This window comes from Gadus macrocephalus, chromosome 2 (genome assembly GCF_031168955.1).
Source record: "Gadus macrocephalus chromosome 2, ASM3116895v1".
NCBI classification, from domain to species: domain Eukaryota; kingdom Metazoa; phylum Chordata; class Actinopteri; order Gadiformes; family Gadidae; genus Gadus; species Gadus macrocephalus.
Genome location: NC_082383.1, coordinates 11,598,156 through 11,609,177, shown reverse-complemented (window position 1 = coordinate 11,609,177; position 11,022 = coordinate 11,598,156). Strand labels below are relative to the sequence as shown.

Here is an 11,022-nt window from a genome sequence, read left to right as displayed (position 1 = left end):
TCATTAACCACCGCGTGTGTGTGTGTGTGTGTGCGCGCGTGCGTGCATGCGTGTGTGCGTGCGTGCGTGTGTGTGCGCACATGTGTATATGTGGTGTAATTAACCTCAGTCATGATACCTGGTGGTCCTGGTCCTAAGTGACTTTGCGCCTGCTGATTAGAACAGCTGTTCTACAAGAACATCATGGTCTGCTAGAATCCACATCGGAACACCCTTCTGTCCTCCATCCTCCGGTTTTCCATTCAGCTGTCATGTTTCTGCCCCTGCATTCCTCTCTTTCCTGGTTCAGTGTAGAGAGATCTGACTCTTAACCCTCCAGCTCCTGATTGGTGTGTGTGTGTGTGTGTGTGTGTGTGTGTGTGTGTGTGTGTGTGTGTGTGTGTGTGTGTGTGTGTGTGTGTGTGCGTGTGTGTGTGTGTGTGTGCGTGTGTGTGTGTGTGTGTGTGTGTGTGTGTGTGTGTGTGTGTGTGTGTGTGTGTGCGTGTGTGTGTGTGTGTGTGTGTGTGTTTATGTTTGTGTTTGGGTTTGTTTGAGTGTGTGTGTGAGTGTATGTTTATCAGTGTACATGTGTGTACATGTGTGAGTTGTGTGTGTGCATGAGTAAGTTAGTGTGTTTGCTTGTGTATGCGTGTGTATGTGAGTGTGTGAATATATATGGATGATAAGTATGTAGTTGTGTAGTTCTGTGTTTGTGTAGGTGTGTTTGCATGTTTTCGATTGTGTGTGTGAGGTTGTAAAGATGGAGATGGTCATGTGGTTGTGTATGTGTGTGTGTGTGTTCGTGTGTGTGTTAATGCTTGTATCTGTGGGAGTGTGTCTTGTTCCACCATCTCAACACAGGGCTATCTTGGGCTGAAGTTCTCTGAACTGCAGAATAAATCCTGCATGGCCCCTGGGTCTATTCAAGCTGCTGTGTATAACTTACCTTACCTTCACACAGAAAATGGGGCCCAAGCAGGCATCAGAAATCGCGCCCCCGCTTGTGTTATTTTCATAACTGAGTGGGAAATACATAAACCGTGTGACATCATTCCTCTCATGCGACCCACCCGTGGCGATCACATTGAGGTCCAATTATGCCAGTGGGTAAAGAGTAAAGAAGGAGTATGATGTGGTGCTGGACTGGATTGGATGTCACCATTGTTGCCCCGGTTAGCTATTTTCTACTTGCGTGGGCGTTGAAGCCAAAACAGGATGTGGTGGAGTGGTCTCCAAGCTTTCTGTTCACATGACAACCGTTGCTTGGGAGTCTAATGAATGACAACGCCAGCGCAATCAGTGACAGCCCCCCCCCCCCCCCCCCCCCACCCTTGAGTGTGGAGGTTAGGGGGTAGGGCAAACTCCACCCCGTAGAGGCTTTGGGATTTGCTGTTGTTGACCTCGTGTTGAATTGAGCTGCCTTTGAAGTTCAATGACTTCTTGAAGCGTTGATGCCGGGTTTTTCAAACAGCAACAGCTGGTTGATTATGGTATGTTGTAGCATCACTCGCACAAAGGATGTATAAGCTGCCTGCTGTCATAGCTCATATGAATACAAATGCAGAGGAAACAGCCAATTGCACCAATGCACAGAATGGATCCGCCCCAATGGGGGCACGCACCGTTTGATCGAGTGCTTTTATTTAGTTTGTCTATATTAACAGATATCATTCAAATTGTATCGTTCTGGCAAGTGTGGACTTAACTGCCATTAAATAAGCATTTCCATTTAAAAACCCCTCTTTAAAAGGAATATCTCAGGTGCACGGCAACAAGTAGAAGGAGATATGAGATATGGGCTATGGCCGTCAGTCAGGCAGAGCTTTACACGTGATTCAACAGGGAAACATGTATTTTGTGTTTCTCTTTTTCCTGTCTGGTGTGTTTGTGTGTGTGTATTCCTGTCTGTCTATCCTTGTTTGTTTGTGTGTGTGTGTGTGTGTATGTTCCCATCCATCTGTCTCCATCTGTTGGTTTGTCCGTGTCTGCTTGTGTGCATGTTGGTGTGTGTGTCTGCCCATCCATCTGTGTCGCTATCTGTCTGTTGGTCTGCCTGTGCATTCCTGTCTGCACTCCAGTACCAGATCGGCCAGCTGTACATGATCAGCAAGCACAGCCATGAGCAGAGTGAGCGTGGCGAGGGCGTGGAGGTGGTCCAGAACCAGCCCTACCTGGACCCTGAGCACGGCCAGGGACAGTTCACAGAGAAGCGGGTCTACCTCAACAAGTGAGTCCCTCTCCCCATCCGCCAGATGCCAACATGCAGGGGGTCATGTTTGTCGATCTCAATGACGGATCTATTCCTCTCTGTTGTTCCCCAACTACTAAATATCAGCATGTTGCTCTGCGGTGATTTTAGTTTGATTATAATGTTCACACTATTAGAACACTGATACTGTTATTCAACGCATTTTCTTTACCTTATATCAAGGACATCGTTTGGCACTCTGGGAAATATGTTTGAAACATTGTACAATCTGTAAACAAGGCCAAACTGAAATAAATCAGCTCTCAATGATCTTTTGAGATTAAGAAGCAAAAAAGGGGGAATGGGCCTATGTAACATTAACTTCATTGTGTTTATCATTGTGTGTGTTCAGCCTGTCTGAAACAAATCATTCTTTATTTACAATGGGTTATGATATAAACCTAAATAGGCAAACATTTGAATGTGTGTTTTTTTGTCGTCGACTTCGCCAAGCTGATCATCAATTAAAGACATACCTTCAAGCAATAAACCCTGTTGCAATGGATTGTGAAATCCCCGCCGTGCTATGCTGATGCAACAAGTCTAACTGAGGTGAGCCAAGCCAGCACATGTTTATGTAAAAAGGCCCTAGTTATGTATGGAGGGGCTGGGTAGTGTAGACGGTGGCGATGGTGTTTCACCCCCAGCCATTGCCAATCGCCATAACCTACATGTAGGCATCATTGAACAAGAAGACTTAATCACCTGTGTCTGGAGTTGCTTTTGATGAAAGTGTCTCCTCCTAAATGACTGAAGAGATAAATAATTATTATCTCAGTGTCCTTCCAACTCTCTCAAAATTGTGAGTAAGTAAGTAGCTGAGTGATCTTATTCCCAAACACAACTATTGAGGGTGAGATGGTCAAGGCTAATGGTCATCCAGGTATATGTGTACCATAAAATATGTCACCAGACATGCTTTTAAAGTTAGTGTAGAAAGATTTCTAAATAAAAGAAAAACAAAAAAACTATCCAGATGTTGAAACAATATGAAAAATGATCAGTCACACCGACAGTAAATTAATAAAAATTAATTAAAAGGTATTGAAGAAGTTATTTAAAGAATCATGCCGAGTGCCTGAGTCCTCATGCCCTCCACAAACAGGGTGTGCATCAACTTTTGATTAAATCAGCGGCACACATGCGCTCAAACATTCCTGTTTTCTTTGATGAAACCCCTACCTGAGGGACATGAGCTCTCATCCTACCACCATCCACAATCTCCACAAAAAATCAACAAACCAAAAACAGCAAACATGCCTTCATCCCGGTGCTTCTAATAAGCTTGATCCATGCCCGGATTGTGTAAAGGGAAAATGTATCATGTCCTCCCTTTATGCAAACACACTGAGCTTTATGGAGCTGCTGTCATCATCAGTTGTCCTCTATAACCAAGTTAAATGGATACTTTCTGCCCAGTAATCTCTAGAAGTAAAAGGATAACGTAAATCCCTAACGTTAAAGGGAGAGCCGTCACAACGTGTCAACGTCTACGCTCCATGGCGGAGGATGGTGGGAGATATAGTACTTTTTTATTAGAGTCGTTCCAATACCGATACCAATATAGGAAATGTCCCTAATACTAAAAAGCAGTATCGGGTAAGCAAGTACGCAAGTAGTAGTTTGATTGAGGAATAACTTATTTTTCAGTCAAACTAGATAAAAGATTCAATAAAATTCATTCTCTGTACATTTATTAGCATTTAATTTTTGTCTTTTACCAGAGGCTTTTTATCCTAAGTGTCTTGTATTGGCTGGGTCAGCAACAAGAGATAAAGGACTCAAAAGCTCGACTCAGGGGCAAAAGGTTGTAGAGAGAATGGTCTTTACTAGAGGATTGTTCGGTACAGGGGAAATAAGTACATCAGGCAAACAATCCGGCATGGAGAAGGCTTGGGCATAGTGGGTCGGTACACAGATAATCAGACATAGATCAGGCAAACAATCCGGCATGGAGGAGGCAAAGTCGAAGTCGGGAGTCAACAGGCATGTATCAGGAAACCAGGGTCCTCATGTATCAACCATGCGTAGAGAAGGCTTTAAATTCTCTCTTATATTTGAAATTTAGGATGTGCTTCAGTACAAAAAAAATGTGTAATCATCAAGCATGTGCAAAGCAATCATATGCACGTCAATAAGTAATCTATCTCGATAAATCCTAACTGTGCTTAAGTACCATGCTCATGCATGCTTAGCCAATTTGCATTCAGAAACACCTCCAATTAACAATGTATGGTCACAGACTTCCCTTTCCTTACCAAGAAAAGGTAAGTCAGGGGGCCCCTGCTGGAGCTTCTGCCATGTGACCCGCCCCGGATAGGCGGTTTGAAGATGAAGATGAGGACACAACGCATCCCTTTAACAACCATGTGAATGTCTTTTTTCCCCTGACCGCTATAATGGCAAAGAGAGTGAAGCAAAGAAAATTAACTTCTCGAAATGGAATGGAAATGCTCGTAAACAAGGTTGAATTAAACCAAATGTTACTTTTAGGCTCACTTATTGCAGGAGGCATTACAAATAAAAGAAAGCTTGCTGCATGGGAAAAAATGACTGATGCCGTTAATTCAGTCTGGTCAGAAGAGAGAACACTATCAGGAGTAAAGAGACGCCCAAAAAAGAGTCACAGCCCACAGACGTGAGACATCAGCAACATGCACTACATTTAAAAAATGTAGTGCTTTATTTTATAGGGTTTGACACCAATTTGTCTGTTTAAATTAGACAAAGGAGAAATGTAATATTATTTAATTAAAGGAAACACAGGAAATATGTGGGTGTTGATTGCTTAATGCATAGTTTGACACTCTTAAATGCTTAGCTTTTTGCTTGTAATATCGCTATTCTACCAATAGATTCTGTTCGTACGCATGGCCAGAGCTGTGCTTATATTTACACACATTCCTAAGTATAAGTACATTTTGGTCAATTCAACACTTTTCGTGGCAATGGTCGTGCACACTCCTTACGCACAAATCTGTGCGTAAGAATGGTTAATAAATTAGGCCCCAGGAACCATGGATATATCGCTAGGAAAATGAGACAAACTGGCACAGAAGAAAGGAAACAGTAAAATACTAAAGAAGAAGGGGAATGTTGATGAGGGACAGGTGAAAACAATTAAGGTGCGTGAGGACAATCAGGGAAACACAAGGAGAGGGAGTGAAGACAATCAACGAAGGTGGCGGTTGTGGCACGACTTAGAATTAGTACATTCTTGTCATTGTAAGACCCTTCAATAAGAACAAGTGCTATTAGTAGTTAATAGTTAATAATGCTTGATGCTGTGTGTATTTTTTCGTGTTTTACAAAGGGTTTAACCTGAGGAAGGCCATTCAACAATGATAGCAATCATATCAAAGCCATACAGGGTTAATAGTATACAGCTGTTAATATAAATAAATAATATTATGTCCCCCCCCCCAAAAAAAATCATACTCTGTATCAGCACATAGCACGATGTTCTAGTTTAGGTATCGGAATAGGTATCGGGAAGGAAAACATGGTATCGGAACATCTCTACTTATGCAGTGTTTTTTTCCTGTTTATTCAAACCTTTATTTCAACAGGGTAACCCATTGAGACCAAGGTCTTATTTTTAGTGGTGCCCTACTAAAATACAACAATACAAAGTTTAAATGGATGATGAATGTTAGTAGACATATATATCAATACATTTAGTTTTATTAGTGAATTATACATGAATGTTGCAATTGTAATTTTGTACTTTTTGATTTTAAAGATACATTCACAAGGAGAAAATGTACACTTTTTCCTTGTTTTCATGTCCACACTTAGCACTCACAATACACCACCTAAATACATTACTGTCAGCGATTCCAGCAACACAGCTTATACGGTTTTTGTAAGCTCTTTTACTATTTTCATGGTATAATAATGGATTGGATTGAATTTATATAGCGCTTTTCTAGACACTCAAAGAGGCTTTACAGTGAAGGGGGGACCTCACTAACCACCACCATGTTTTCTGTGTAGTTGCTGTAGAATGGGTCGACAACTACACATAGAATACACACACCCAAAGAATACAGAAATACACAAACACACATCCAACTCACACACTCACAAACACACACGTCAAAAACAGACACACACACAAACACATTGCCACACATATATCATGTTTTTCACAAGTCTAACGAGAGTCTGCAGTGTTTTCAATAGCTTTGGAGCATCATTGAATACCGTCAGCTGTGGCTTCTAAGCCAGAGGGCTGATCTCCTCTGGTGTGTGTGTGTGTGTGTGTGTGTGTGTGGGGGGGGGGGGGTCAAGGGTGCCTACTGTGTCTGGAAAATACCTTGTTGCTCGCTGTTGGTTGTATGATCGACTTCACATGTTGGGGGTGGTTTTGGGAGGGACAGTACTCCATAAATACACCTCTGTGTATTTGTGTGTGTGCGCGCAATTGTGTGTGTGCATGTGCGTATGCATGTCTGTCTGTGTGAGTGTGTGAATTTTGCATGTGTATTTACAACCACACATGTGTGCATGGTGACCTTACAGTAAAACTGGCCCTTGCCACATAATGCACCCCTATAGGTATTATACATAGAGGTCTAAATCAGGCCGCAGGGACGAGGAGCTTACAGCCCGGGGTGTAATTTGAATCCTTCAAGTTATGGAAAAGCTATGCTGATGTCCCAATGCCTACTTGACCAATAAAGTCACAGATCTGTGAAAGGAGTTTCCAAAAATACTGGAGTATGTTGTTGAACCTATCTTGTTTTAGTGGCTCACGTTCCATTTATCATTTGGATAGTAAGACTGACCCCAGCGTCAGTTACACATGAGTATATCCCTTCCGTATTATACTGAGTTCATGTATTCCTTGATTTTTTTACTAAATGTCAAACGCATACATTTGTATGACTATCATAGACCGCTGTGCTGTTGTTTATTTCTTTATTTTTCTAATTTGACTCTTTGAAGCACATTTACTAATAGAATGCCAATGGGAGACACTAAGTGAGATGAAGGTGTGTATCCGATGCAACCACCGGACAATGGAAAATAGCTGAGGACAACTAGGGAAAGTTCTGTGTGTGTGCGTGTGTGTGTGTGTGTGTGTGTGTGTGTGTGTGTGTGTGTGTGCGTGTGTGTGTGTGTGTGCGTGTGTGTGTGTGTGTGTGTGTGTGTGTGTGTGTGTGTGTGTGTGTGTGTGTGTGTGTGTGTGTGTGTGTGTGTGTGTGTGTGTGTGTGTGTGTGTGTGTGCGTGTGTGTGTGCGCGCGTGTGTGTTGGAGGGACAGGGGACGGGGGATGGGAGGGACAAGAGGAGGTCAGGCATGTGCGCACGATGGCTAATTTGAGCAATCTCTGTTGGACCCTCCCCCCTCCTCTCTTTTCTCACCGCCCACAAACCACCTGCCACAATCTAATAGCTGCAGACTATGTATAAATATATGTATGAGTGAGAGGGTGGAGAGAAAGAGAGGGAAAGGAAGAGAGAGGGGTAAAGAGAGAGGGATAGTGAGACAGAGTGGAAATATAAGAGGGTGAAAGGGAGGGATAGGGAGCACGCCATGGGCAGAGAGTATGGGAGAGAGAATGAGAAAGGGACAGAGAGAGACAGAAAAGGAGTGGCGAAGAGATAGGGAGAGTTAGAGAGAGGGAGAGAATGGGAAATGGATAGAGATGGCAAGAAAGAAAAATAGAGAAAGAGTGATGGAGAGATGGAGGGAGAGGAAGATTAACTGAGAAAGAGGGATGTAGAGAGATAGAAACACACATACACCAAATTATGCCAAACATTCAAAGAAAAAGGATGTAATTGTTTTCCCAAATCGAGTCAATGTTAAGTGAATCTTGGCTGAACTAATAAACCTGCCCCAGTGGGTGTAACATTAATATCAACGTGTTTCCGCTACCCCTGTATTTGATGTCTGGAGAAGGTAGTCGCATGAAATGGGTGATAAGGATTCATTTTGGATGGAGGGACTCTGTTTTTGGCTTACACCATCAACAGTTTTCTTCTTTATCTCTGTATCTCAGTGCCTCCTCTCCAATGTGTTCATGTTCTTTGTGGCTGTTTGCGTTACACACCACTCAACCCTACATCCTGTTGTGTTTCTCTTAGCAAGCTGCCCAGCTGGGCCAGAGCCGTTGTCCCCAAAATCTTCTATGTGACTGAGAAGGCTTGGAACTACTATCCATATACCATAACAGGTAGTACTCAACTAGTAATACACCATAACAGGTACTACTCAACTAGTAATACACCATAACAGGTATTACTCAATTAGTAATACACCATAACAGGTAATACTCAACTAGTAATACATCATAACAGGCAGTACTCAACTAGTATTATATCATAACGGGCAGTACTCAACTAGTATTGCAACATATCATGTAGTACTCAATTAGTAAAACACCATAACTAGAACTACTACTTTCGATACACCTTAAAAAGTACTGCTCAACTAGTAAGACACACTTACAGGTATTACTCAATAAAAAATACACCCTTAGTAGTACTAGTATTGCTAGTTAGTTAGAGAAGGACAAACATTAAACAAATCTTTCCATTGGTAGTAGCTAATTGATTTTATCTTACATTTTCATGCGCTGCTGAATTCTCGTCGTTTACTCTCTTCCTCTTCCTTTCTTCCCCATGGCTCCTGGAATGAATGTACTGCTGGGCATCCAATCAGAATACACTGTGAGTATTTTCAACTGATGATGGGATGCACACACACACACACACACACACACGCACACACACACACACACACACACACACACACGCACACACACACACACACACACACACACACACACACACACACACACACACACACACACACACACACACACACACATTGATAAATTGCCCCATGGCTCGATTTCATTCTTAAGGATCCGAGAGGTAGTCATGAAATAAATCTGTGCTAATCAGCCATGCTTGTTGACAGGCAACATGGATTCCATGAATCCATTAGGCCAGAGATGCCTTGAGTCAAAAATGTGCCTGGGAGAGGTTAAAATTTAATGGCCTCATCTCATCAAGAGGCAGGCGCAGTCAACCTCTCGGCTACTGTCTGCAAACCATTTAATAATAATATTAAAGTATATACAAATGATATAACCTTGTTATCTTATAACCTTGTTTACATTGTATTTAGTTCATTCAATCATTTGTATTCATTTTCCTTGCACCCGTCGATAATATCCTTTCATCTCTCTAAAATAGTGTTAAGTTAGTTAGCATTTGCAATGACCCTGCAGCCAAAAACATATGATTCGTACTGATGCCATGCTAAGCTCCTGACTTCTTTACTATGTTAAATCCATTAGTTACTTATACTTCGGGCAATTATTTACATTTATATTTAGGGCATTTAGCAGATGCTTTTGTCCAAAGCGACTTATAACCATTCATACACACGTTCACACACCGACAGCATCAACCATGACAGCCAGCTCATAGGGAGCAGTTCGGGTAAGCTCCTGAGCTGGTGCCATGCCGTAATTCCGACGCCTCATTGTTCCGACGTCTCAATGGTCCGAAATATTTCCCATTTGATCGACATGCCACTATGCCGACGAAAACGGAACCCATTGTTCCGAAGGGCCGTTTGTCCGATAAGTCAAACAAGGGGCGCATTAGGCCAACGGTTCAATATGGCGAATAGGCCTACGTATAAAGAGTTTTATACCTCCCTCTCTCTCTCTCTCTCTCTCTCTCTCTCTCTCTCTCTCTCTCTCTCTCTCACACTAAGCACCAAAATACAACCTAGGACTACATATCACGTTCACGATGAACATTGGAGAGCAAAGTGACAAAAGAGAGAGAGAGAGAGAGAGCCCGAGCGAGGTATAAAACTCTTTATATGTAGGCTTATTCGGCATATTGAACCGTCTGCCTAATGTGCCTCCTTTTTGAAAAGTCTGACAAAAGGCCCTTCGGACCAATGGGTTCCGTTTTCGTAACATTGAACCGTCGGCATAGTGGCATGTCGATCTAATGGGAAATATTTTGGACCATTGAGACGTCGGAACAATGAGGCGTCGGAATGACGGGCAGGCCCCCCTGAGCTACTGCCGCCACATTAGTTGTCTTGCGTCCTCGCAGACATGTCCATTTCCCCCGATCATGGAGTGCAAATTAAGTTGGCCTCTCCCGCCAAGGCTGTTTCCAATCATGGCTAACCCTCAAGTTTCTATGATGGTCATTCCCCTTAGTCTTCTTCCTTTGTTGTTGCTGCCCTTGATTTAAAGGTTTCATTCAAGATGCTTGGTTGATGCTCCTAGTGTGGCTTCTAATGATCATGCTCAATTTAAATTAAATACTTCTCCTGAAATAAATATTATGCTGAGGACAAAATATGCCATGTACCAACACCGTTGTATTACTCATTATGCATATTAAACAAATCTACAAGGTTCTTAAATCACCTAGAGCTATACTTCTATGGGTCTGACCGCCGTTATGGTCTATCCGCCTTGGAGGTTGTTCATCCTGGGACAAGTTGAGAAGTTTGTAGTCAACAGGTGAAATAAATACAATTAATATATAATTATACATTAATGATAAGATGGACGATTATGTTGGTTGGAAATGTCAGGAGACATACATTGTATATCCAATGACGGCACATCCTTGGGTAGAATTTCTCTGTGAGTGTCCTTTGGGATTGAACTGAAAAGTGTATAAATGTACAGATAGAAGAAAGGGGATTCCATTGTTAGATAGACAAGGTCCCTTGCTGACACCAGTCCATTTGGGAATGGGGTCGTTGGACAGTAGTTGTCCAAGGACATGCAAGAAACACAC

General features: G+C 42.4%; 1 protein-coding gene across 3 annotated transcripts in view; it reads left to right on the top strand.

The window, feature by feature from the left end:
• Positions 1 to 11,022, top strand: part of pitpnc1a (phosphatidylinositol transfer protein cytoplasmic 1a) — a 42,778-nt gene that overhangs the window by 13,985 nt on the left and 17,771 nt on the right. For all 3 annotated transcript variants that reach the window (XM_060041490.1, XM_060041481.1, XM_060041471.1), the window contains 2 exons: positions 2,058 to 2,206; positions 8,323 to 8,417. In XM_060041490.1, the coding sequence (XP_059897473.1) occupies positions 2,079 to 2,206; positions 8,323 to 8,417 (223 nt within the window). In that variant the 5' untranslated portion in view covers positions 2,058 to 2,078. The remainder of the gene's footprint in view (positions 1 to 2,057; positions 2,207 to 8,322; positions 8,418 to 11,022) is intronic.